Raw genomic sequence first — 27,461 nt, 5'->3', positions numbered from 1 at the left:
TGGGGTCTCTGCTGGGCCCTCTCTGGTAGCTGCTGGTTGTTCTTGTCCTGAGGATGCAGAGCTGGACCCAGCCCTACAGATGTGCCTCTGAGGGCTGAGCAGAGGGCAGGTTCACCTCCCTGACCCGCTGGCCACACTCTTCCCGTGCATCCCAGGCTCCCACTGGCCCTCCTGGCCCCCAGGACACACTGCTGCCTCATGGTCACTTGTCACCCACCACTAGCCTGAGGTTTTTCTCTGCTCTCCAGGGGTCAGCCCCAGCCTGTTCAGGGTTATCCCATCCCAGCTGCAGCAGCCTGCACTGGCCCCTGCCGAGGCTCTTGGGGGCTGCTCTCTGCCCAGCTCTCCAGCCTGCCAGCGTCTGCCTGCATGGCAGCACAGCTTTTGGAAGGTGCTTTTTGTCTGCCTGGCTTTGTTTTAATGAGTGGCTCTGAAGGCTGCAGAGATGATTTGTTTTGGTGCTTGATAACACTTGTGTGGATCCACTTCTCCTTTTTAACTGATTGGGTACAAGTGCGTCCTGCTTCCTTTGCTTGCTGCAGACAGTTCTCAACTAGGTATAAATAGTTGTGCTAAGGAAATGTCATGGCTCTTTGGTGTGATGAGGTTTTGTTTTTCTCAGATTCATACTTCACCCCTCTCTAGAACAAACACAAAATGTGCTAACTGTAGTGAATATGAACCTCTAGCTGGCAAGCATGGAGGCAGAGGAGCTCCTGAGATAGTAATTCCAGATAACATCTCTGGAAAGCAAGAAACAAATGCAAATTCATGTGCCTGGAGTGAAATTTTTAAAAAGCCCATAATTACACTTTTAACAGCGACATGTACTGTTAATGCTTTCATTTCCAGCAGCCTGTAAGATGATCCACTGTCACCAAATTGATGGTGGTGTTACAGCATCAGTGTGAGAGCTTTATCCTGCTGTAGTTCACCTCCTTGTGTTCCACCCTAGGAGCAAGCCAGCTCTCACAGGCACTCCTGGTGTGGCTGTCACCGGCACACAGCGGCTCTGGTGGTCTCTCTCTCACACTCCTGCTGCTCCAGCTGTAGCTGTGGGATGTTCCCAGAGAGCAGGCAGGGGCTGCCTGCAGTGCTGGCTGTACAGACAGCATTCCCATCAGCTTCCCTTCCCAGCTGGGTGCTGAGGGATGGGGAGGTGGGGAACCTGCAGCAGCAGATCCAGTCTTGTGCATTAGAGCACTGCATCCTGCCTTCTGCTTCCCCAGTGCATTTGGGAGTGGGCACACCATGGAGACTGGTTTGTGCTCCAGGCTTTTGCATTTATCTGGGCTTTGGCCTGAAGCTGTGTGCCTGCAAGGGCAAGGCAAGGAGGTGGCTCACCAGAGAGCAGTGACGGATGAATGACCACCCTCTTGGCTTTTTTTAAAGATTTTATTTTGCAAAAGCAGCATATTTAATGAAAGAGGAAAAAACGTGCAGTGCTTGTGGGTTTTCTGCAGTTTGCCAGCACTTGGCTCCGAGGGGGAAAATGCTGCATTGCAGAGAGGCCTTCAGGCTGTCCTTCAAGCTGGATTCCTGACCCTGTGGGTAATGATGGCTCTGGAATTGGTGCTGTGCTTCCCCAGGGACCCTGACACACAGCACCCCTGGGTCCCCAGGGAGATCCTGAGCTTTACTTGTGCACTGTGGTGTGATCTCGGGTTATGTCTCCAGTGTCTGTAACTCAGCAGTGCTGAACACTTGAGGGCTCTGGCTGGGCTCCAGGTGGGGATGGTCCCATTCTGCTGCTGCATTCCAGCTGCTGGCTGTGCTGGAGATGTTCTGGCAGCTCCATCTTCCTGCAGGGAGAACCCAGCTGTGTCCCTGCTGCACCCAGGAGCTGGCTCTGAGTTATTTGTGTCCATGGAGAGATCATCTTTTCATGCTCCTTCCTTTCCTCTGATTTTCTGCCAGACCACTGCTTGGTGCAAGCATTAATGCCACTTCTGACTTCTCTGTGGTGCTGTTCCTCTGGCAGAGTAGAAATTGGGTTGGAAATTACCTGATAATTCTAAATAATCTGAGACCTGAATCTGAGCTGAGAGAACAAACTTCTCTGGCCTCTGGCTTTTCTGTGAACTACCAGCAAAACAGTTTCTGCTGACTGCAACCAGCTGCTCTGGTTTCTGATTGCCTTCAAAACACTGGATGACTTGTGTGCTTTGGACAGCACACATCCTTCCTGATGTGCTCCCTTTCTGATGCTTTGCAGGGTGAAGTGTCTGGAATAAGTAGATTATCTGGGGCAGGAAGGAGAGGCAGCAGAATTCCAGATCTTTATTGAGAGGGGTTTGCAGCGGAATTCCGGATCTTTCTTGAGAAGGGTTTGGAAATGAATAGAACATGGATAATCTTTTTCCTAAGGGTTCTCCAACCACCCCCCTCCAGTTGGCTAAGAAAACTCACTTTGCAGTGGTGCATGCAGGAGAGTCAGGTTGCTGTGGTCATTATTGCAGCCAAGTCTTCCCAGAATTTTCCCCTAAATGATAAAACTGTTGTGGATCAGAGCCAAGGCTGGCACTCCATCAGCCAGGCTGTGGGCACTGCAGACAGTGGAGGATGGGGGCTCTCTGTACTCACTGGGCTCAGGACGTGGCTGCCCTGGGCTTTGCTTTCCAGATCCACAGTAGGTGGGATTGTGATGGCATCCAGGCTGGGTGCTTGCAGGATCAGGTGTCTTCTCTGTCTTTGACTCAGCCCACGTAGGCATCCTTGGAAAGCTCTCTCCTGCTCGTCCTCATGGGGTGTGCTGTGCTGCCTGGGCTTCAGTCAGCTGCTGGAAGTAGACCTGGAGCCATCACTGTCCCTGAATGGGGATTCAAACACCGTGAGCCAGTGGAGAACTGGGCAAGGGGATGGTGCATCCACGGGACTGGGAGAGAAGTGCAGCTCCGGGGAAGTTTTCCCTACAACAGCACAGGGCCCAGGGCAATCCTGGAGAGAGCTTGGGTATTAACTGCTGGGATTCTTCAGTACCTGAGCCTCTTTACACTTGTCTGTGACTGGGGAGAGGCAGCCCTGCTCCTGCCAGCCAGCTCCATGAGAGCACTGCTGGCTTTGCTGGGGGGTGCTGGGGCTGTTGGCTTGCACAGGGATTGCATGGGAGGGCATTTGGGATTAGTAACTCACAATGGTTCTTTCTTCTCTTGGATCTTGCTGTCAGGTTTCTTGAGACAAATGCTGAGGTGTTAAATGAACTTTAAGAAGCCCATGAGGTAATAGAGCCCAGTGACCCATGGAAGTGCTCCATGGTGTCATCCATGGCAGGCCTGGTGACCAGCAAGGCTCAGAATTCACTGAAAACTCTCATTCCAAAATGTTTCCACGTGACTTTGGCTTTGTCCCAAGAGGTTTAACTAGAGCCCTGGAATATGAATAGCAGCTGTGAGAAGAAAGAGCTAGAACATTCCTTATTTAGGTAATTTCCTAATAACCTCCCAGTTCCCTAAAAATAGTGCAGGATAAAATGCTCCACCATACCAGACTGGCGCTGAGCTGGGAAATGGGAGTTGCTGGGTAATCTAAAACTCACTCTATTGTGTCTCTCTCTGACATCAGGGAAGCATTTCCTATTTTTAGCTTGAATTTGAAGTTGTTGAAGTGTCTTAAGATTCCTGGGTATGTAGATATTCATTACTTTGAACTGAAAGTGCACTCCAATATTTCAAATAACAGTGGAAACCTCCACGTTCCTCTAGATCAACATTGAATATATATGTCGGGTGAAAGTAAAAAATACAGCTCTAAAATTATTTAATCAATATGTAACATCAAAAAAGGCCATGTTTAACTTCCTTTATCAAATTTTCCAGGTAACTTACATTGTTTACAGAGTGTCTGTTGTAGGCTGAGCCTGTTCCAAGAGCTCTGTTTACTCTCTCTGATCTTTTCCAGTTCAGTTCCTGCCCAGTGCTTAAGGCAATTGCTTCCTGCTGGAGGAGGACCTTCCCCCTGTGGAGGCTCTGCCTCCAGTGCCACCATCTCCTCACCTCTCCAGTGCCATCATATTGTTCTTTCTGGATGCCACCAGAAGAGCTGCACAGTCTGGATTTGTTTGTTATTGTTATTTTTTGTTATTGTTTGTTTGTTATTTGTTTGTTATTTGCCTCACGTGTAGTGATAGCAGGGCTGCAGTCAGTCTGTGCCTGTCCCAGCAGCAGCTTTTGGTGGCAAACACTGCCCAGGGAACGCTGTTCACTCCCAGGTCTAGTCAGGCTGCAGAGCAGGACCTTTGTCCCCTTGCTTTTCCTGTGCTCTGGGGGCAGTGAGCTAATGATCTCATATTTGTTTGGCACTGGGAATAACTAGTGATCACAGATCTGCAGGAGACAAAAGAATGTCTGATCTGTGGGAGGAAAGTTTAAAGGCCAAAAGCAGAAAGTGAAGTTGGAGATGTTTGTGTGACCACACCCCTTGTACACAGCTGTGCTTGGTGGGGTAGGGTCACCTCAGCAAGTGAGGAAAGAAAACAAAGTAGGGATCAGATGAAGCCATGCTGGGGTTGAATGAGGTTTTATCACAAGCTCCAGTCACTTGTAGTGTCAGCTTGGATAAGTAATGAAACCAAGAAAGGATCTGATGCTGTCAGCATAATGCTCAGCCCTGCAAGAAATGCTCTCTAGCAGAGAAAAGTGCACCTTTCTGGGTATTGCTTAGGGCTCTGCAGGTTCTGGGGATAATCTCATCTGTTCAATAGAAGGAACATGAGTATTTAACCTCATGATTCAGCATAAGAAATGTGGGTCAACAAGTATTTTGGTTTTTTTCTTTTTCTTTGGCAGCCCAGGGGCTACATAGACAGTGCCCCAAACAGTGACCTCCCAAGGGCTGAGGGATGTGGTGGCTTTCAGTGACAGCTGAGTGTGTCCTGCAGTCTGGGCCTTTGCTTCTCCTCTCCCTGGCTGCAGTGTGCTCTACACTGATCATGTTCTGTGTGTACTGATCCATTTGCTCTTATTTCTTGGAAAACCAGAATCACTTTGTTACCAGTGTACCCTGCAACACACATCTTACCAGAACCTGTCCAGCTACATATTCATATTTCAGTTTTAAACAAAAGGTATCCTAACAAAACACACATCTTTTATAATGCTCAAGCTGTATTTCTTCCTCACTTAATTTTGAATATTCAAGAGACACCTAATTTATCTCCATTTTTCAGGTGCTTAAAGCTTTTTTGTATTGGTGCTTTAGGAGACTGCAAATCCACTTTCCTTTTGCTTTAACCACATTTACCTACTTCTGCAGATTTCAAATGTTTATTTTACTAACTGTGGCTTATCCTGTTTTACAGGAGGTTTTAAAAAACATGTGAGGTTCCTGTTTGCTAAAAAAAAAAAAAAGATGTTTCAGCCAAACCTGAGATCCCTTCCTGGGCAGGGCATCCGTTTGGTTTGGTGGCTGTGCAGTGGTGATGTGTTCCTGCTCCCTGCAGGGGCCTGGGGCTCTGCACTGGGTGCCTGCAGCACCAAGGGGAGATGCTGCTTTCATTTTAGTGGGTTTAACTCTATAGCAACTTTTTTTTTTTTTTACTTTTTTTTTGCAACAAAGGATCAAGGTTCCTCAAGATTCAAAAGATTTAAGTAGGAAAGGTGATGTCATTTTTCTTTTTATATGCCATTCCTATTTTCACTTGTTGTTTGACCCTTTCAACCCTTTCCTGTGTCTCTTCTCAGGGCTTTATGTCCCCTCATCAGGTTCCAGTATATCCTTGCTGCAAATCTGCTGTTGCAGAGGCAGGGTAAACTTCTGGGTCTTTGGTGGGAAATTCCTTTGGCACTAGGAAAGGTAAATTCATTTCTGCTCCTGGAAGGACAGTAGGGGTTGGCTGTGCAATCCCTTCACACCTGAAAGGATCTTAAACCTCTTGGAACTGGGGGAAGTGGGGCATAAACGGAGGCAGTAAGTGGAGAGGACAGGCACAACAAAGGTCAGATGTGGGAGCTCGAAGGGAGCCTGTCCAGTGTGATTCAGGGCTGGCTGACAGGAGGGGCTGGAGACTTTGGAAGCAAATAAAGGTCATTTGGATCAGCCTGCGTGGGTTGGAAAGGGCTGTCAGGTCTGATGAAGGAGGCTTTATCTTGATTTTTCTGTAAATATTTCTTCTGCCTTCAATTTACTCCCATTTTCCCAGGCCCTGTTCTGAAGGGTGCAGCTTAGGACATGCCCCCCTGGGTCTGATTGCCCAGTCACAGGCAGCTCTGGAGTAGAGGTATTTCCAGGGAAATAAAGTTTGAAGGATATAAATTTCAAGCCACAGTCCTTGGGAATGCCTTTAACTCCTCACAGCAGGTTTTAGATTCATATTTAGATACAGGAGCATATTCAATATCATGTTGATACAATCAGTTAGCAAACAATGACTTTTCTTTTGAATTTCCCGTGGGAGAAGTCTTGATTTAGGGGTCATTTTTAGCGTCCCTTATTACATGCCTGGTCACCCTGTGCTGTCCCTGGGTATGGGCTGCTCCTGCTTCCCCACAGCCTGGCACCAGCTCCCTGAGCAGCACTTGCGGGGCAGGAGTCAGACAGGAGCCCCAAAGGGGGAAGGGTTGGGGAGAGGCAGGGCTGGAGATGAAGCTGGAGAAGTTTTGCAGAACTGTGAGAAGCAAACTCTGATGAGGGGTTAGAACTGGCAGTAGGGGCCAGTGTATTTACCTCCTATCAGTGCTGCCAGCCTTTCCTGCCATAGAAAAGCCCTAAGAATAACGGGTCACAAAATGAGAGTGGATATAAAGGGCACTGCTAAAATCTGAGCTCCCTGCTATAAGCAGAAACATGGGGTAAATTCCTGGGTGGGGTGAGCATGCTCCCAGAGTAGGCAAATACCAAATTCAGTGGTGCACTACAAACTTCTGACCTAGACTACTTTTTTTTTCTTTCCTGGACCCAGATCTTACCTCCAGTGTAACAGCAGGAGTTCACAAGCAAGTCACACCAATTAGGCATCCAGCAGAATTTGTTATTAGTGTTGATCTGTTCCCAAATACAGATACTGCTGAGAAACACAGAACCTCCAGTGAGAAATGTAGAGCCTAGGCTGCTGTCAGGGCAAGGGAGGCTGAGCATGGCTCTTGTTGGTTTATTTAAAGAAAGGTGAAGTGGAATCTTCTTCACTGCCAGAGCCTCATGGCAGTGCAGGAGGGAGGAATCTCTGCCAGTGCTCACCGGCACATGCTGGGATTTTTATTACAAAGCTCTGATCTCAAACAGAGGGGTGGAGGTGAGGAGGGCTGCTTGCAGCTCTCTGTTTCATCAGCATCTTGTTCTGAAGGGAGAGCCCTCTCTTCAGGCATCTCCCACTGGTTCCAAACACGGCCTCACGTGCAGCAGCAGATGCACAGTGCAGCTCTGCCAGCATCCCCGGGCACCACTCTGGGAGAGGCCAGCCAGCAGTCTCCTGGAAATCTCCCTGAGGGCTGGGTGAGTGTTTCTGCAGGCTAACACATCAGGATAGCAGAACTCTCTTTTCTCACAGCAAGTAATTTTGAAATATTTGATACCATATCTCACTCGGGCTCTTTTTTTATTTCGTACCACAAACTGTGTTATGGTGGAGTAACCTAGGGGTAAAATCTTGCCATTACATGGTACAATTCTTTTTAAGAAAAAAGGAAAAAAAACCCACAAACTGAAATCTCAAAAGTTTAAATGAGAAGAGGGGGGGAAAAACGACCAAAAAGATCAACTTTCTTTAGTTTAAAAACCATATCCCCAAAGTCAGTGGCAGCCAGTGGCAGCCCTGCCCTCTAGTGCTGTTGCAAGTGCAGTGTTGATGCACAGTTCTCAGTCCAAGCCTGGGCTCACCTGAGTATTCTTTAAGGCAAATTAGAGTGGGGATTTTTGTGGGGTTCTTTGGGTTTTATTTTGTACTTCTTGTGGTTGGTTAATTTTTTAGGGTGATGGTGCTGTTTATAGTATTTTCATAAGATATCACTGCAAGACAACCAAAATCAACCTCATACTTTGACAAATGACAGGCTCTATAAAATCCCTGAAGCACTTTGAGCATGTAAAATAACAATTATGATAAAAATTTCAGTGAGCTGCAGAAGAGGAGGGGTGTTTATGTGATTCATGACTAACTGGAGCTTTCCTCCCCAGCATTGAAGGCGAGTACGTTCCCGTGGCAGGCGACGAGGTCACCTACAAGATGTGCACCATCCCTCCCAAGAACGAGAAGCTGCAGGCAGTGGAGGTGGTGATCACTCACCTGGCCCCTGGCACCAAGCACGAGACGTGGTCGGGGCACGTCATCAGCTCCTGAGGTGTCCCCTGGAACGTGGCTGTTGGGCTCTGCTCAACAACTGGCTGCAGGACCTGGCTGAAGAATATTGTGTGTGAGGAAATACTGCATTGTCAATAAAACAGGCCAAAATTACCGTTTTTTACAGCTGGCCTGATTTAAAAAAAGGAAAAAAAAAAAAAAAAAGGCAATTCAGATGCTAATGAAAAAAATCTAGCATAATGTGTTTACAAGAAATGTATTTAAAGAGACCTAGTTTGTGTGCTTGGTGGAGGAGGGGAGGTTTGGGTTTTCTTTTGTCTTGTGAACCGATTCCAGGAAATGCCCAGGGGAGGGGGGGAGAGGTTTCAAGGAAAGCTCTTCTGATGGTCAAGCACAACTCTGAGTCCTGTGTTCCCTTGGGCTGCTCTTCTAGGGCTGCAGGACCTTTATTGCTGATAATAGTGCCTGAATGCCCTGGCCTGACAGACAGAGGTGTTCATTGCTGATTTGTTTTCCTCATGGAAGGAAGTTCACAAACAGAGCAGCTGCCACAGGATTTAAAATCTCCAGCAGGTGGTTGTGCTCCAGTGCCCATCAGGTGCACCACCACAAATGGTGTGGCTGCACAGGTGTGGAAACTGTGTTGTACTGGTAAAGCTGGGGTTGTTTGTGAATTTACTTAGGTGCCTTGATGGTTGATTAGCAACAGATTTTATAGGCCAGTATTAAAAACAAACAAACAAAAAAACAAACAAAACAATCCATCCCAAATTTGAATTTGCTTCAAGGTAAGTGGTAGAATACTGTAGAGCTGTAGTGGATACTTCATAGCCTCTGACTGTGTCTGAATTTTGACAAGGCTGAAGATTTGCCTTCTAGACTGCATACAGCTGGCTGCCATGGTGTGCCACTGGGCAGGCAGGACCCTGCACTGCTGCACAGCAGGAGTGTGCTGCCCAGGTGCTGTGTACTAAATACTGTGTGAGTTAACAGGCTCAGCTGTCTTGAAGTAGATTCTGCATCTGTTTCCCTGGCAAACTTGCTTGGTAGGATGTGATAGGGCCACCCTTCCCCAGACTCTTCATGCTGTTGTAGTGCTGCTGCTAAATTGGTTTTGTTCCTATTTGCCTTCCACATATTTTTTTTTTCCAAGTGAAGCATTTTTCTCTGTTATGTTCCTAACAGTGGATTTTTATTGACTTTGCAAATAAAAAAAAAAAATAAAAAAAAAAAAAAGGCACAACTCTTGTTAGTTGTATAGAACAGTGTAGCTTCAGTTGTGTGTTTGGAGCTTCACCAAGAGGTGCTCACTGTCAGGACGTGTCCTGAGCCTTTCACAGCAGCTGGTCTGTTCCCAGGTGTGATGTGGTGACAGCACAGGGGTGTGGGGTCAGGAACTGCTGTGCTGGCTTGTTTCCCTTAGCTGTACCTGTGTTACACCATGGTGTCGTGGGGTTTGGGTTTGGTTTTGTTCTTTATGACCCATATGCCTTGGTAGCGGTGGGTTTATCACTGTGCAGCTTGTTGGAATATCAGCCCCTGCTTTCTTTACAATAAATGAAACCATTTCAGTGCTTTAATGTGTTTCCAGTCTGCTCCCTGGGTAGCTGGTGCTGAAGAGGATCAGCTTTGAAGGAGTGCAAGTGCCTGCACACGGACCCCTGGCTGGTGACATTTAAAAGTTTAAGGAAATGTTTTCACATCCACTGACTGCAGTTACCAGAGTAAGGCCAGGACATGTCAGAGGAGGCTCCCAAGACAGAGCAGCCAGAAATGTTGTGTATGGGGCTGAGAACAAACCTGGCTTTGATCCTGCACAGGGTATTTTGCCCCAGTAACTTTGTGCCAGTAGAGCAGGCAGCCCTGCAGTGAAATAACCAAGTCATCAGGTGCAGGCCATGGAGCACACACAGCCCAGCAGCTCGTGCAGTCTGTCCCTGAAGAGCACTCCTGCACCAGGAATGGCTCTGCTCCTGTCAGCCCCCATTAAAGCAGGAATGAGCTAGGGGAGGTGTGCTAGAAGACAAAACAGTTTTGGTGCCTGAGGTGCATTGCAGCTCCCCCCCTTTTTTTTGTAAGCTCTTTTAGGGATTTTGGGTGGTACACAAAGATTCTATTCTCTGCCTTTTTACTGTGCAAGTATCCCATGGAACAGGCAAGATTCAAATTACTCATTTCTTTCTACAGAAGGCAGCATGCAACAGGTTTGCTTTAAGTATTTTATTTACCAAGATAAAAACTGAAACAGTATTTTTTCATGATAAAATCAGATTTTATTCCCCTTTACTAAATCAAACCGTTTATACTCAAGATTACTTTCCTAATACCAGATGAGAAAAGTAATATTAACAGTTACACAGAGTGTCAGGCATTGACTTGAATTTTAATAGAAACATAATTTAGGTAATTTTTGTAGTGCAAAAAATCTCACCTACCCTTAACCAGGAATCTCAGAAAATGATCACAAAGTGACAGAAATATATTTTCCTAATGTGCTGAAGTTATTTTAAATAATTGTTACCAATTTTTTTTTTTTAGATTTGGTATGCAAAGGGTGTAGGTACCATGACCTGACTGTGCCTTGGCACCACATCCATCCCTCCCTGAGGAGGGAACTTTGGCACCAGCTGGTCCAGCATTCCCAGGGATGGCAGTCAGGGACTTCTGGTTCAGTACCATCTTCCCAACCCAAGGAAGAAATAAAACCTTTCCCTTCTACTCATCTTCCAGTTTTAGACAAGAAAATCCCAACTTGTCTTATAATTCAAGTTAATTCATTTAGCACAAGGTAAGTATTTAAAAAAAATAACTGCATCTTTTAAAAAACAGCCTCAAGATAAAAAAACAGGGATTAAGCCTTGGAGGCAAATTTCGAGACTGTGAATCAACTAGAGGCAGGTTATGCTTCCCCTTCCCTCCCTGAATTATAATTAATTAGTTAAGGAAGTTTACAGGTATCTTAAAAACCAAAATATAACCCAACCCAAACCCCACAATCAAATAAAAAGAAAACAATTTCTGTGATTGGAAGCTGAAAGGATGGTGTTAAATGAGCTCTGCTGTGTTCCCCCAGTCAGCAAGGGGTCTTCAATTAAAATATTTCCCTTCACTAATGACTGCAAAGCACCTGTTATTCATGACCAATTACAAAAAAATAATACAGAAGGAAGATGATGTTTCAAGTTTGAACCGTCTTGGAATTGTGAATTCTTCAAGTCTTTTATTTAAAAAATAGCTCTTCACAGATTCTCCTTGTATCCTGTGGGGATGTGACACTGTGGCCTTCTGTTCTGGAGTCTGTGAAAATTTCATAGTCATTCCCTCCCTGGAAGCAGAAGAGGATTTAATTTTATTTAATATAAAGCATACACACAAAAAAGGACACATGAAGGGAAACAGAGAAATAATGGACTTTTTTTCCAAGGGCCTGTAGTGATTAGGCTCAGTGAACAAGAGCACTGCCCCTGTATGAGCACAGGTCCCCCAGATCCATAGCTTCATTCCCCAATTTCTGTTTGCCAAAACTGCTTTCATGGGGCTCAGCATCTTAGCACTGCAACTCTCTGGAAATGCTGCACTGCCACTTAGAGGGTTTAAAATGAACTGTCTGTAAGCTCCGTGCCAGAGGGACACGTGATTACTTTTGCAGCTGATGTCAGGGGAAAAAAACTTTCATTTCAAGCTTGTCTTTTTCTTATAAAATTTCACCTTTTAAAATTTATGAAGTCCTGTGTGATTTAAGAATTTTATAACTGTGAGTTCCATTAAAACTAAGCCCTTCCTTATAAAACTTAGCCTGACACTGTCCCTTGGCCATATTCAGACAGCTTTGATTTCAATCAAGTCCTTGTGCTTGCCAGTGCCCTCACAAGCTCTTGCCAGGTCTCAGTTCAGGATTTTTAAAAGGCTCTGAATTGCCCTGCAGAGCTCTGCCCCATGATGAGGGACAAGGGTCTCTGCTCAGCTCCCCAGGTGGAGACAGACACAGTAGTGACCAAAGGCACGGTGTTAAATAAGACAGGAAATAAATATGTTTAATGAACAGCAGCCAACAAAAACAATCAATCTACACTGACCAAGCAGGACAGTCAGTTCCACACAGTCATGTCACCTAGGTGTTTAACAGAATTACAGAAGTTCAATTTTAAAACAAGCTCTATTAAGGCAGTAACCCTGTGTCCACCTCAGGAAACAAAAGGGAAACGTCCCAGCTGCAGCCAGCTGAACACGGACACACATTTATATCCTGATTTCAGCTCTTGTCAGGATTAAGGTTATAAGGTTAGAACCTACAGTCCTTGAGGTTTAATTACAGCAGCTCTCAAATTAATTTATCAAACAAATGTACTCACTGGCATGGTCTTGTCTCCGAAGAAATAAATAGTCTTGTATCCATCCTTGGCAACAATTCCTAAGCAGTACCTTTTATCCCAGCCATTTGGGAACACATCGATGCTTATCTGCCCTCCTAGGAGAGAGAGGAACCAAGACTTGTTCCATTTTAACAATGTATTTCTGAAGGGAGAGGAAGTGGAAAAAACCTACACTTGGTAAGATTTTAGGCAGAGGGAGCTTTGAAGAAGACAAAGAAATGTTGTGAGACCCTGGAGTTAAGTCTTGCAAGTACAGAAAGTGTTTTATAGACATATAGCTGTGATTCAGAGATTGTGTATCCATTTGACAAAGTCTGAGCATTTTCCCAAATACTGCTATCCAAATGAACTTTTTAAAAAGAATTACATTTAACCTCTTCCTTTTAGAAAGAAAGGACACATGAACACAGCCACTGATACATGTACAGCCATAACATTGTAGACAAAAGGCTCTCTAAGGCTTTCAGAGTAGGAAAGGGAAGAAATCAGCTCTTTCAGCACAGCCTAACAGGACAAGAGCTGCTCCAGTTCTGAGCCCTTGGCCTTCACCAGTAAGGTATTGGTGAGTGATTCCCAGCTGAAGCAGGTGTCCAAAAGGTTTTTATTTACAACATAAAGGAGACAGGACAGCTGCATTGCAGTTCACTTTTGCCTTAGTGCTTTGGCACTAATGCCAACCATACTTTGCAATTCTGAAAAAGTAAAAGGCAGGAGTGTGGTAATACATTAGGAGAGGGTAAAAAAGAAAAAAATGCATCAAAAATTATTCCCCCTTATTATAATTTTTTTTTCCTTAAGCTTGCACTCGCTTTTGGATTCTTTCCTTCCTCCCACACAATGCAGGTATAGCTGAAGAACCAAGGGCAACTGAACAGCATTGAGGGTGTAGTTCTGATCAAAACTGATTCACAGAAACAACTCTGACTAATCCAAAGCATCTAATATGCTTCAGAATGAGCAGAATCAGTCACACAACTGACATTAAACGACAATGAATTGATGACAAGAAATTAAGTTTTCTTTGTTGATGGATTTCAATTAAAATGTCCCAATAAAAGCCTGAGAGGAAAAAGTCTCACTCTTGCCTGCCACCACCCCCAGAAAGAGCTGTCACACAAATGAGATGGGATGTCACAACCATAAGAGAGTATGACTTAAATGAAATTTAAATTAATTGATGTTTTAAATGACATTCTTTTAAAATATTACCTATAGAAAATGTGAGGCCTTTGCCTGCAAATTCTCTTTGTAGATCAGCTACAAATTTCTCTCTTATATGCTCCTTCTGTTAAGAAAAGAAGAAAACAAAACCAAACATCAGTTATATGCTGTGTTGATTTACCAATGAAAAGATAACCTAAAAACACCTCTTAAAAAGAATAGTTTTATTGACTTGATTGGACTACACTATAGAGGGCGGGGTTTTACCTAGGACAGTTTTTAGAAACCCCATGTATAGAAGCACGATGTTCAGTATCCTGGGTATTGGGTTAAAAACACGAGCCAAACCCACCCTTCTGCAAGTAATCTTTGCTATTCCAACCAAAAAATACCCCACTGTATATTCCCTGAAGTCTGAATGAGGATACTAGTTAAACCACATGGAAAGGATTAAAATGAAAAGAAATGACACAAATTATAAAAGTTTTTTAAAAATCATAACCTGGCCATAACTGCCTCCTCCAGGAGAGCTGTGTACTTTTCAGGAGTTGTAACTCACTTTATCAAATTCACAGAACTCAAGTCTTTCTTCCTGGCTGCAGCTTCTTCCAATGGGGGACACATTTAACATCCCGTTTCGGAACTCAATGAAGGTGCCTCTGCGAGGGAATCAATTAACAAGACAGAAGATAGGTGAGAAAATTGCTCAAAACACTAAATATCACAATAAATTTCCATTTAATTCTAAAGGCAGTGGGAATCAGCTGTCTCACTGTATGCATAAACCCCAAGCACACAGAACTCTGGCACCAGTAAGTCTTTTGGACTTTGAATCTGGCAACCACTACATCATCCTTACTGATTTTTAAAAGTATGATTTGGTTTAACAAGTGTGATTGGAGCATCCCATCAACCTCAGAGCCTGACAGGCCAGGCTGTCAGTTCTGAGGTGAAGCTGCAAAATTCACAGCAATGTGGGCAGTGTCCTGCCCTGCCTGCCATGGTGCATTTCAGTGTCTGAGGCAGCTGCAGCTCACACATCACACAGAGCTGCACCTCTCATCTCTGGAAAACACTATGCTGCTGAATGCCAAACGTGGCAAGGGAACACTCCTCCTTAAAAACTGAATCTCCTTCCCTCTGACATTAAAGTGATGAATCAATATTTCAAACCCAGTGCTCCAGCTGGGAACTTCTCTTTGTATGTGTGGATGGAGCCCTGTTTCACACACCCAGTGCTGTTCTCTAAGCAGAAATTACTCATTTTTCTGCCGAGCACCCTGAGCTGAGCTTTATATCCCACACAGAGAACACAGCCACACTGAGACGTCTGTGTGCACATACCTCTTCTTTGGCAGTTTAATCTTTGCAATGTAACTCAGGCAGTAGTTGATGATATCTTGAAGGATGTCCTCACCCAGGTGGCCCTGAATGCTCTAACAAAACAAACACAATTAAACCAGGCATCGAGAATTTGAGATTCTAAAAGTAAGGCACGTGGAAAACACAAACACTGGGTAATCAGGCATGGTTAACACCACAGAGAAACAAACACTCCTTCAATCAGCAACATCAGCTGATGCTCACACGGTACTAACTAAAGGCCCTCATTTTTCTTTTTGTTCACTTTGTAACACCAAGCCGTCCTTCAATATGATTCCTACTTGTACCTGCTTCAAAAGGAAACTGTGTGCCACAGGCAGCAGCCCTAAACAAAAAGCTGCATTTAATGTCTGTTATAGCCAAGCATGAAGAAATGGAGCTTGTTCCTGCAGTAAACTGAAACTGCTGGTCAAGGCAGCAAATTCAGCCAGGATTTATTTAAATATTTACTCTCCATTATTTATGTTAAACATTACATGCCAGATGAATGATCCATTAACAGGACTAACATACGAAAGCAGCAGTGATTTTGGTCTTTGGAAGGGTGATTACAAAGGACTACACTGTACAAATAAATCAAAACCCTGTTTAGAAAATTTTTTTTCCACTATTGGAAATTTCATGCTTACCTGCTTGCTCAAGAACTTCCCATCTTTGTATGCTACCAGGCCGTTTTCTGGGAACACGTAATCATATTTTTCAATCACTGCAAACAAGCAAAAAGACAGCAGCTCATCATTTCCCCTACATGCTTAAAGCAGAATTGTCTTAAATGTTAAATAGGTTAAAATACAGCAAACATTAGCTCCTAAAGCATGAAAGTTTCAGCAGCATAGCATCAAGCACAAGATTAATGCCAGTCCCATTTCTCACTATGATTAACACACACCTCAGATCACATAAAGTCATTTGTTTGACTTACCTGTGGTTTTACTTAGAGGCATATGACTCTTTGCATGTATTAAATGTAAAGAAATGCATTAAATGTAAAGAAATGACCAAACACCTCAAGTACTGCAAACACCTGGCACACGGCCTGGCTAGACAGCAAGTCAAACACTGTCCTTTGAGGTTTGTTTCCTCAATGTCACTGATCTTCAGCAGATGTCTGGGAGTTGTGAGTCTCAGCACAACACAAGATGATATGGTTTACTAGAGATCACTTGGAAGGCAAACAAACTCTGAGCTGTCAAGGCACTACAGGAGGCTGTCAGTGGCACCGATTAAGTAAAGACCATTAAGAATAAAGGCCTAAGGAAAGAGTCCATGGCTGCATCATAACCCTACAGTGAACAAAATCAGGCGCTCGAGGGATGTGCTCGACAGCTGAGCAGTCCCCACGTGTATGTCACACACACGACTCCACTGTACACAGCAGTGCGGAAAAGCCCTCCCAAGGGTCCGTCACCAAGGCAGGATTTCACCACCAGTAACAATCGCTTAATTTGACATCGAGATACCTGTACAGTGCAGACAGGCTGCGATTTCCAAATGCCGGTAAGTCGCTCCCCACAGCCTGAGTGCAACACACCAGCAGCGGGAAGACAACTAAAAGCAAGGGAAGAGGGGGATGAACGGGTCTCCGCTCAACCTCCACGGCTTCCCCGCGGGCCCCTGAGCGCGGATTGCATCAGCCCGGCCCTTACCGTCCTCGCCCAGCTGCTCGCGGATCTTGGCCAAGTCCGAGCCGCCCACCACTCCCACCTTCACCTTCTGCCGCAGCCGCTGCACGAACGCCGCCATCTCCGCCGAGATTTTCTGGGGTCCAAAATAGAGCCGTCAGATTTGCCAGAGGCCAGCGCCTCCATGCCGCAACAATCAGCCCAACCCCGCGGCACCGAGCGGGTCTTTAAGCGGCGTTAAATGTGTTAAATGCGCCCAGGGAGCCCGCGGCGTGCGGCACACACCGGGCCGCGGGGTGCTATCCCGGGCGCGGTGTCCGATCCGGGCCGCGGGGTGCTATCCCGGGCGCGGTGTCCGATCCGGGCCGCGGGGTGCTATCCCGGGCGCGGTGTCCGATCCCGGCCGCGGGGTGCTATCCCGGGCACGGTGTCCGATCCGGGGCGCGGGGTGCTATCCCGGGCGCGGTGTCCGATCCGGGCCGCGGGGTGCTATCCCGGGCGCTCCCCGCGGGCCCGCAGCCCCGTCCCGCACTCGCCTGCCGCGGAGCCGTGAGGGTGCCATCCACGTCGAACAGGCAGAGCGCTGCGGGCGGCGGCGCCATGGCCGGGGCTGGCGGGGCCGCGCCTCCCGGCGGGCCGCGCGCGGGGTGGGCGCAGGCGCGGTGAGGCGGCGCGGCCATGGCGGCGGTGAGGGCAGGGGTGAGGGCAGGGGTGCCGGGTGGGCTGTTCCCCATTCCCCTCCTTGTCCCCTTTCACCGTCTCCTGCCCTTTCCCTTTCCCCATCCCTGTCGCCATCCCGTCGCGGGCCGCTCGGTGGAGGGACCTTGCACTGACACGTGCCCGCGCGGGTTGCAGCATGGCGGGGACAGCGCGGAACTTCCCTTTCCTCCTTTTCAGTTCTGCGCGTTCCTCGTGCTCTCCTCCCCTTTATCGTGCTTAGTCCGCTTTTCTTTTCTGTTTCCCTAAAATCGCTGTTTAAGTGGTCATAAGGAGTGGCCGGTTTCTCCAGGTAGAAGCAGCTTTCAGTGAGCATTGCTGAGGGAGCGGCCGGGGTGTGTGAGGGTCGGTCACTGAGCTCACTGACAGCAGCCGGGTTAGCAGGGCTTTCCCTCTGCAGGGACAAACACAAACACTTTCCTGTCAGAGCACTGCTTTAAGGTTTAAACACTGGTTTAAGGTTACTGTGAGCTGAGGCTTGGCGCCCGAGGGACCAGCTCTGAGCTCACTGACTGGGTTTTAAAGAGGACTCAAATGATGACCTGTGGGGATCTTACCTTACAGGCGTGGCTGTGCACAGCGAGGAATAAAGTCTGCACGGCACCAGCTTCTGCGAGATGTCTACGGAAGGAGCTCTGGACAAGGTCATGGAGAAGGGAAGACGTTCGCCTGCCCTGGATTTTTGGTTCGTGGGAGTGTTTGCAGTCACGAACCCAGCGAGTTCGTGGTGTCAGTAATGATCTCAGGAGACTGCAAGGGCCATCTGTGTGTCTGTACCACTCGGCCTCTGCTGCTGTGGTCCAGCAGAAGGCTGTGGATGGGAGGACAGAAGAGTTCAAACTGGTCTACAGGTTCCCAGGGATAAAATACTGCAGGGTCCTGTCGAGACTGAAGCTGCTGCAGACTGCCACCTCCATGATCATGCTGCCTCCTATCTGCTACCTCTACCTGCAGGGCCAGGTGTCTCAGAATGTCCTCTTCTACACAACCGGCATCGCTGTCTTCGCTGGGGCAATGTTGTATGGTATGAGCTACTTTTTCAGAAGAATTATTGGATTAATCTACCTAAGCGAAACTGGACAAACTGTCAGAGTGGCCCACTTGACATTTTGGGGAAGACGTAATGATATTTACTGTCCCATAGAGACAGTGGTGACTTTGGATGAGGTTGGAGATAGGAAGGACGAGCTACTTCACCAGTTCAAACGGTCTAACAGTACAGATACTTTGTACTTTACAATTAAGTATGGCCAGATTGTAGACAAAGAGAAATTCACTCAAATATTTGGAGAACTTGTGTGACACAGCAGCTCATTTCCAGTGATTTTCCATGTTGCATGTTCATTGTGCTTATTGTTCCATGAGGCTTTAGTTTACCAAACTGCACATCTCTATCCTTTTCCTGTGGAAAGCCTGCTGTAAGTGCACCCAGTGTAGAAAGTCACAGTGGTGAAGCACAGCCCACTGGATTAAAGGTCTTGCAGCTTGTGTACAGTGTGAGGAGTGTCTGTTCCATGTCAGATTCAGTAATATCACAGCATTCCAAGCCTGAACTGTCCTTTGAACGTGCCATGGGAGGCCAAATTACTGGGGCTGACCCTGGCTGTTTCAGTTGGCTTGTTTGGTTGTTATGAAGCATGAGAAAGCTCTTGAAATGAAATGCAGGACCTGCCAGAGCATCCCCACTTCAAACTCAGTGTTTCTTTTAGCTAATTTCAGGTTGGCTAGGAAGCCTCTGGAAATAAAAGCTGGTCTGGTACATCCATGTGATGGGTACTGCTGAATCTCAGAGAGAAGCATGCTCACGTGTTTATGCAGTTGAGGGTGCTGGGAAGGTGTGTGGGCTGTCCTGGCCTCAGGAGGGCCCTCGAGGATGGAACTGGGCAAAACAAGGATGTGTGCTACCAAAGACACTGGCAGCTCAGCTGCCTAGTTAAAGGCTGGGACAATATTTCAGGAGCCTCTTGCAAAAATTTCCATTAATTATTCATGGCAACAGGAAAAGTAGCACCTGTCTCCATGAAGGATTGTGGTCTTATTCCATGGTACTGGTATGATTTCTTTTCCAAAACCTCAGTAGAAATGAAGACTTTAAACTCAAGAAAGAACCAAACCTATCATGTATAAAATGTAACACATTTTTTGAATTGTCAGAAACAAGATAACTCCTTACAACCCTCTTCCGGTTCTAACTTCATCTGAAACTGGCAAATAAACTGACTCTCACCACTAATCTGGAGTGTTCTTTCCCTATTTCTTCCTCATGTGAAGTGAAGCCTGTTTCTTGGCAGATCAGCAAAGGCAGTTAAGTAAAACTGCCATTTAAGTGTACAGGGTAACCCTGAATTACTATTTCTCATATTGAATTTTCCCTAATGGGGTTCTGTGAGTTTAAATTTTGTCTGACACTGTGTAGCATGGCATTATCAAAAGAAATCCAAATGTTCCTTGGTGTAAACACCATGGCAGCAAAATACAGTGGGCTGTGCAGGTACACAGTTTTTTGGAGGTTTAGCTTCATCAGAATGTATTTAATAAGCACTAATGGTTCAGTTTAGGCATGTACTGGGTGTAAAATGAAAAGCTCTGGAGAAGTTCAATTATAAATATTTTATTTAAGAATATTGACTACACGATTGATGTCATTTGTTATGAATCTGTGTACAGTTACTAGTTACACCATGAAGTGTACTTAAGTATTTGTTTAAACATTTATTTGGCACTGTCCACAGTATGCTGTAAACAATATTAACTTTATATGCTTCAGCTGCAGTGCTTTCTATGTATTCTCTAATGATTTCATCAACATGTTGTACACAATTATATAGTTACTGAGTGTCAGTAAAAATTATAAAAACACCTAGAGTAGTCATAATAAAAGTGAAGATGTGGTAAGACTTCAAATTACTGGACCTTTGCTTCTGTAAAAGTACAAGACTTGCTAGAGACATTCACTAAAACTACTGCACTGATATGTTGAACAAACTAATTCCCAAAATGCTGTCAAATCCAGTTCTTGGTTTGACTTTCCTTTTACTGATAATACACTTATGAGGACAGCGATGAGAATGAAGTTTTGTTGAACACCAGTTTTTACTGGTCCTTTCCCCAGATTTCTACAACCTCTGTTCAAAAACCTGCTCAGGTTCTGCCCAGCTGGCACCAGAATTCTGCTTTCTGCAGAGACTTACAGAAATCCCACTGGGTTTAAGCTGGCAGAAGTGATTGTGCTGGAGTTTCCCAATACCAGTATTTTAAAATGGGAAAACCATGATTAACACTTCTCAAAGCAGGTAAGGAACCTTTTCACATTTTGGTAGCTGTATTAAACATGTAAATCTTTTAACTTCTCTGTCTCTTATTATGTACTTAAAAACTCTGGTCAGGTCCTGAAAGGGCAACTGTAAATGTCCATTGTGGTCCCTGTTTTTTGGTGCACAACGAAAAGTTAAACTTAGTAAACAATATCCAGATGCTCACCAGGGAAAAGAAAAAGAAAGGCACCAGATCTAGTTCAAGTCAGCCTTCAGCAAACAGTAAAGAGACATCCAAAACAATTTTCTGAAGAGAAACAAATAAATGAACTCTTGACACATTTTTTGATCATGTGGCTTTCTAGAAGATCTCTGACATTATCGATGACTTAGAATATACTATTAGAACAAAAATAGATTATTTTGCATTATAAATGTGCAGTCAGGACTAGTCCTTCACTGTAGTGGCTCTGATACCAGAAAATGGCATTTCTGCTTTAGTTTTACAAAATACCTCAAGTATTTGTGTAGAAGTTACAATAGATAAGTTAATGGCTATTGTGTGTTCTGGGAAAATAATCTGGAATCATTCTAGATTGCTGGCAGAAGTGGAAGAATGTGCTTTGCATGGTTCTCAAGTAAGCTTTGTCAAATTACATACTTCAGGGTAGGGTTTTCTCTGTACAAGTCTGCTTGTAAGAGAAGTCAAAAGTTTTAAAACCCATTCATGATGAGGACAAAAGGACAATGGCTTCAGTGCCACTTGCAGCTCTGTAGGTGTGGCTGAGGGCACCAGTGAAGCAGTGAGTGCAGGCTGGGCAGAGCTGACAGTGCCCTGATGCAGTTGGTGTGGCAGATGCCTGTACTCAAAGGAATAAAGCTGGAAATTATTCTGTAAAATACTGTGCTTGGCAGTGGTGGAAAGCAGAGCTTTCCTTGAAACACTGATTTTATTCCAGCTGCCATTAGAGAACAGCACTCTGTGTGGCAGGCGTGTGGCTCTGAGCGTTTGGCCACACTTGTTGCTGCTTCTGGATGCAAATCTACCAGGGTCACCTGTGGAAACAGACTGTACCAGGCCCTGCTCAGACACTGGAGAGTCAGGGACATGTCTGTAGGGAGGACTCTGCAGTTAACATGGCCCAGGCCAGAAGAGGGAGGTTCTAGGGAATGCACCAGGCCACATTTTCTAAGGAATGCACAGTGAGGGACAGCTGCATGTACCTGCTGGTGACCAGTGCCAATGCTCTGCCTGGGGCGCGTGTGCATGGAGCAGCTTGCCTTGGGCAGGATTACAGACAGAACACAAACCTCAGTTTATGACTTTACACTTATCCTGTAAGTAGAGAAGACATGAATTAATGCAAACTAATTTCATAATCAGCTGTTCAGTGCGAGGGAACTGCTTTTTACTTGAAGTTTGCTAAGATGTCACTGAAAATGTTCAGAAAGAGGTGCGCGTGGTGATCCTTGAAGATCAGTGTTGGACGAAAACGGATGGATCTGTCTCCACAGCCTCCCAGAACAACACCTGAAATGAGAACAGAATAGGTCCTCTAGTAATTTCCATCTTTGTCAAATATCCTGAAAAATTCAGGTCTCTGAATGAGGATACCCTCACTGTGGAAGGCCAACAGAAGCTCCCCAGATCCTGCTAGCCACACCATGATTCACAGCACATTGTGGTGTGAATGGTCTCAAGCTTCACAGCAGCTTAGAAAAGCACTGTGGGTGCCTGGAGCTGTTCTATAAAACACTTGGAGTATTGTATCTTGATAGCAATTACAAGAATCCATCCAGCACAGAGCTCAAACAGCATCTGAGATTTCAGATCTCCAGTACTCTCCTGGTCAAATATCTTGGTGCCACAACAAGACACAGGGGGTTTCTTTGCACTGGTTTTTAAACTAATTTGTTTTTAATGACAAGAAGTTTAAATGTCTCAGTGCCTGCAAACCTCTCCCTGCAGTGCTTTAAATGCACTTTTTAGCCCAAAATCAATTCTTAGAAATGTTTGAGCAGTGAGAACCCATATAACTAAGCTAAGCTTACCCTGCCTCAAAGCAGAGCCTTGGTTTCCCATGAAACAAACCATTTGCCTTCTCTTCCTGCTGGCTTAGTTTCCAAGAACAAAAAATTGTCTCTTTTACACTCTAAAAGTTTGGTTTCACCACAGTTTAGATACACCCTGCCTGCCTCTTTCAAGAGACAGGATAACAGCAAAAACAGACAGCAGCAAACACAGGGCCCACACAGTGGAGTTCAAAGAGAATGTTAGGTGTGGATCCCAAGGTTCCCCTCTTGATACCTGGGGCCTGTCTGCAGCTGTTAACAGTTCTGTAGGAAAAGAGGTATGGCACTGTAGATCTGGGCCCATTTTAGGCACTTGTATTTCATCATTAGGTATTCCTAGGTATAGGAATTATGTATTTATAAAACTCCTAGTTTTTCTTCCCTGTGCTTTCCTGAGTGACATTAACTTTCTTCTAACTTTCCCATTTCTAGAAGCAAGTCACGTCCATGGGCACCTAAAATCACTGCAGAGGACTCTGAACCTGATGTCACAAAAACTCATGCTCTACACAGATCTCTTCCAGTAACCTCAGAGCTGCAGAGACTGGTAAATGTACACACCATGCAACAGACTGCTCTGAGGTCTCTGACAACAAGTATTTCCAGCAAAGTCTAAATCCAACCTTGTCATTTCACTACTGTCCTCTGACACTGAAATACTCATACATGATATGAAAAGGAAAATGTGAAGCACTACTTTCACACTGAATGCTGCTGTTTATCATGTGAAGCTCATCCACACACAGAGTTTCTTACCTTTGTTTCTGGCTATTGTAATTAACTTGTTTCTAGTTGCGTCATTTGGAGTGTCAAACGAACAGAATGTTCCTCTTCCTCTCACTCTGCTGATGAGATGGGGGTAACGAGCCTGCAGAGAGAGGACAGACAACACATGGCAGGTGCTGCAACAGAGGGCACCTGGTGGCAAGGCTGGCTGTGCCAGGTGGAAACCCCGCTGCCTCCTCGCTCCGCTGGAGTGCAGCGTGGCTCACATGGCCTCGTGTCCTGCTCAGCCTGCAGAGCCCAACAAAGCAGGCAGGGAGAATGAAGCTGACCCAAGTAAAATACTCTTTGGAACAAACATTATTTACACACCTTATTTACATCTACAGTGGACTCCAGGAAAACCTGAGCATAAACCATTGGCACTGGGGCTAGAAACCAGCTCATTCTTACCCTGCACTGAGACACTTGCCAGTAGCATCTGCACCTCTTGTTCTCAATCAAAATCCTTATCTTATGGAAGAGCAATCTTTTGGACAGGACTAGTTGTATTCTGGCCCTCCAAAGTATGAGATGGTAGTATTTTCTGTTCTCCTGCCTGCTATGTCTTAAAGGTGTGGAGAGAGCAGAGATTGTGTTTGGGATTCTTCTGTGCAAAATCCCCTTGGGAGGTGAGCACCTTCAAGCCTATCCTTAAATGCCTCTCTGCAGAGCCCCACAGAAGAAGCTGTAAGGAATTTCCCTTAAACCAGGGAGGGAAAGATACAATTTTCTTATTGCAACAGCCCAGCAGAATTGGAACAAAATACAAAAACACCTTCCTTTAAAAACAACTTTAGGACAAGGAAATACCAGCTGCTTACAGTAACAAAACCTTATAGCAAAGTAATTCAATTAACTGCAGTACATACCTTCAGACATTTTGGGGATCACCCTTTCTATTGGATTAAGCTATATAAACCCAGCATTTTTAAGTCAGTAAAAGAAAGTTTACTTCAATTCCAAATGGGACACACAGTTATTCAGGCCTGTGTTGAAGCTATAATGGTCTAGACTCCAGCTGGAGTTCCTCAGTCCAAGTGTTTAAACTGGATGAGGTCAGATCCTACTTCAGCAGCAAATTTCTCCTTCTTACCTACAATCCTCCCAGATGTTTACCTGCAAATCCAGCAGCCCAGTCAGTAGTGCTTTCCCAGCATGGGTTGCATTGTTTAGAAGGTCTTCTGTTTTAATAACCTTAATGACTTCAGCAAGCATAAGGTTCTTGGATGGATCTCCAAGCCAGGTGTTAAAAATCCGGTAGGGCTTGGGAAAGGGTGGAAAAAGAGTTGTGGAACATGTTAACAGGCAAATTACTGTAAATTAAGAAAAGCAAGGCATCACACTGGCAGTGCAAACATGCGGTGTATGAAAAGGCATGCACTAATCTCATCAACCCCCCTTTTTTATGTTGTAAAGCAAAACCCCATTGCTGAGCTGAAACACAGGGTGTTTACTTCATTTATGCACTCTGCCTTGTTACTCTGACATTTCATTGAAACACAGCTATAGATAACAAGGAAATCAGCATCATCTGTAAGGCTTTTACATCAAGCTTTATGTTCTTCCCCTTAAATTGACTTTTTAAAAAATTATTACATCTAAAATGTCATTAGTGAAAAGAAGAAATCTTGCTGACAGAATCTGTAATACTGACATACAAGCTCTGAAATTCTCAAGTTGCCCTACAGGGGAAGGTGTCAGTTTGTGGTTGGATTTTGTACTGAAGGTTTATTTCATTAGGCTTAACCCAGTTCTCCTCTCCCCACACCAGCTTTATGACCTTGGTGACTGACAACAACTGGAATACAAGTGAAGAGATGATGACAACTGTTGTGTGAGCCCACAGCAAGGTTCTGTAAAACAGCAGCCCCATCCAGCTGAACCAGCACTGCTGGAGGAAACCTTGTCCCTTCCATGGATGTTACAGTCCCTCCTCAGGGGGTCACCAACTAGCACAGAGTTCAAGTTTAATCAGAAATCTCACAGCATTTGGCCTGAACTCCTCTTTGTGGAAAAATCCTCCTGTCATCATCTTCTTACTGAATGTTACCACATCAGCTGGGTCATCCAGGCCCCAGTGCTCATGGGCCCAGAATTTTCCTGTGCAGCCGCCTCCCGTCTGCACCTCGTCCACCAGGAACGCACAGCCATGCTGTAGAGACAGAGTGAGGAGCAGGGAATGTGAGCCCTCCTTCCCAAACCAGAAACACCTCCCTTAATGAACACATCAACTCAAGCTAATCACAGGCAACACCCCTCCTTCCTCTCCCTTCACTGCCCCAACCTCCTCTCCTCAACCCCTCCCAATGCCACTCATGTCAGATTTCACAGTTAAAAATTCACCTGTTTTTTCAGGAAGGCACTAGAAACTTATTTTCTACTCATACTCATCAAATACATGTTTTTATATAGTCTTGAGCATTTCTAGAGGATAGCTGAAAACATCTGGGAGGAGCAGAGGTGACATTTTCAAAGCCCCTGAGGGAAGCAGAGTGTCATTTCTAGGAGCTTTGTTTGTTTGAAATATGAAGCCTCTGCTGCCAGTTGGAGTTGGCCATTATGTGGTACAGAGGCATTTCTAGCAGCATGAGTTGGTCAGTTTAGGGGGCACGAAAAGCTGCCTTTTCAGACAACTCCGCTGAAAGAACTACTCATGTCACCTGGCAATGTGGGGTTTTTATGGCCTATTTTGTCCAAACTTTGTGAGAAATGTTTTATTACCTTTCTGGCAATATCTCGTAGCTTTCTGAAGAAGTCATCTGAAGCATGATTGTCCCCACCCTCTGACTGTATTGGTTCCACAATGATTCCAGCCACAATCTTCTTCTTTTTCCTGTACTTTACAATCAGGTCTTCCACCTGTGAATCAAACATTTATGGTACATCCTCCTTCCAGAACATTTGTACATTTCCCCCCAGATAGATTAAATCTCATCAGAACTACAACTTTGCATGGACATTCCCAGCTATAAAGATACCAGGAAGCACAAAGGATTAACTAGTGGCTCGTCCAGCATTTAACACTGCCTTCTTGCTCCTGAATGGGTATAAGTCATGCCCTAATCACACTGTAACTAGTTGCACATTTATCTACAGTGTTGTGAAAGCTCTAGCCAGGTTCAGCTGGCAGTGTGCTGAGCACCACTGCAGCTCACTGTGCCACTGCTGTCATTCCACCTAAGTGATACGGAAGGGCATAGATTTTGTGTCAGAAACCAAAACTCTGCTAATGTACTAGAAGAGGTAATCTGGAAAATTCACTTTTTCTAGTCACCCACTTCAGATATATTAAAATTAATCAGATGAAATAGCGCAGAAATCTTCTTGTAAGAGGCTGACAGATAATTCTCATTAACCTCCTAGTGCCAGTTGCTGCAATTAATGGTGTGTTTGTGCTTGAAATCCCCCTCACAGTCCTCAGGGCCACAGCCCCTGCAGGCTGTGCAAAGCAATGGTTTCCAAAGGGGGCCAGTAACCCAAGAACAGACTTGCTAAGGAAACATTTGGCTTTTTGGTTTGTTTGTTTGTTTTTTAAAATAATGGCACCCAGCATTGCATTTCTCCCACCAAAGCCACCCTGGAGCAGCCCCAGGGAAGCCATTTCTGTGCTTTCTGTGCTCTCTGAAGTGAGGCAAGTTTGGCTAAGTGGACCCACAGGTCCAACCCTGCACAATCAGTTTTATGCCAGAAGCTGCCATGGAAAAGCTGGAAAGGCTGAAATACTGTTGGAGTTTCTTTCTGCAGAGAGGGTTATATCTCAGCCCATGGCCCTTTGGCAAGAGCTGGCAGATGAGTTCACTGTGATACAAGGAAATTCTGAGGGTGAAATTTCACTTTGGTATCACTCATGCAGCCCTGTATTCCCAGTAAGCTGGCAGGGAGA

At 45.3% G+C, this 27,461-nt stretch overlaps 4 protein-coding genes across 9 annotated transcripts in view; 2 read left to right on the top strand and 2 right to left on the bottom strand.

Annotated features, from left to right (window-relative positions):
• The window catches only part of CARHSP1 (calcium regulated heat stable protein 1), a 33,908-nt gene extending 24,098 nt beyond the window's left edge, over window positions 1–9,810 (top strand). For all 4 annotated transcript variants that reach the window (XM_058850080.1, XM_058850078.1, XM_058850081.1 and 1 more), the window contains exon 4: window positions 8,107–9,810. In XM_058850080.1, coding sequence (XP_058706063.1) covers window positions 8,107–8,269 — 163 coding nt within the window. In that variant the 3' untranslated portion in view covers window positions 8,270–9,810. The remainder of the gene's footprint in view (window positions 1–8,106) is intronic.
• PMM2 (phosphomannomutase 2) lies at window positions 8,894–17,397 on the bottom strand. The gene is made up of 8 exons (XM_058850076.1): window positions 17,306–17,397; window positions 16,794–16,905; window positions 15,777–15,853; window positions 15,109–15,200; window positions 14,324–14,423; window positions 13,813–13,888; window positions 12,583–12,698; window positions 8,894–11,555 (listed from the first exon to the last, which is right to left on the bottom strand). Exons 1-8 carry the CDS (start codon window positions 17,369–17,371, stop codon window positions 11,451–11,453), a joined length of 744 nt encoding a protein of 247 aa, XP_058706059.1. The 5' UTR covers window positions 17,372–17,397; the 3' UTR covers window positions 8,894–11,450.
• A 1-nt stretch (window position 17,398) lies between these two features.
• On the top strand, window positions 17,399–19,715 carry TMEM186 (transmembrane protein 186). Of its 2 annotated transcripts, none has more exons than XM_058850075.1 (2): window positions 17,399–17,456; window positions 18,051–19,715. In XM_058850075.1, the coding sequence occupies exons 1-2, from the start codon at window positions 17,448–17,450 to the stop codon at window positions 18,786–18,788; spliced, it is 747 nt and encodes a 248-aa protein (XP_058706058.1). In that variant the 5' UTR covers window positions 17,399–17,447; the 3' UTR covers window positions 18,789–19,715. The 2 variants fall into 2 exon arrangements, with proteins under 2 accessions (XP_058706058.1, XP_058706057.1); XM_058850074.1 differs by having other exon boundaries at window positions 17,426–17,468.
• Window positions 19,716–20,081: 366 nt separating this feature from the next.
• Window positions 20,082–27,461, bottom strand: part of ABAT (4-aminobutyrate aminotransferase) — a 48,884-nt gene continuing 41,504 nt past the window's right edge. For both annotated transcript variants that reach the window (XM_058850072.1, XM_058850073.1), the window contains exons 12-16: window positions 26,300–26,437; window positions 25,563–25,730; window positions 24,695–24,841; window positions 23,570–23,681; window positions 20,082–22,271 (exon numbers count right to left, since the gene is read on the bottom strand). In XM_058850072.1, coding sequence (XP_058706055.1) covers window positions 22,150–22,271; window positions 23,570–23,681; window positions 24,695–24,841; window positions 25,563–25,730; window positions 26,300–26,437 — 687 coding nt within the window. In that variant the 3' untranslated portion in view covers window positions 20,082–22,149. The remainder of the gene's footprint in view (window positions 22,272–23,569; window positions 23,682–24,694; window positions 24,842–25,562; window positions 25,731–26,299; window positions 26,438–27,461) is intronic.

The sequence above is a fragment of the Poecile atricapillus genome, chromosome 14 (genome assembly GCF_030490865.1).
Source record: "Poecile atricapillus isolate bPoeAtr1 chromosome 14, bPoeAtr1.hap1, whole genome shotgun sequence".
NCBI classification, from domain to species: domain Eukaryota; kingdom Metazoa; phylum Chordata; class Aves; order Passeriformes; family Paridae; genus Poecile; species Poecile atricapillus.
This window is presented reverse-complemented; position numbering and strand designations above follow the sequence as displayed.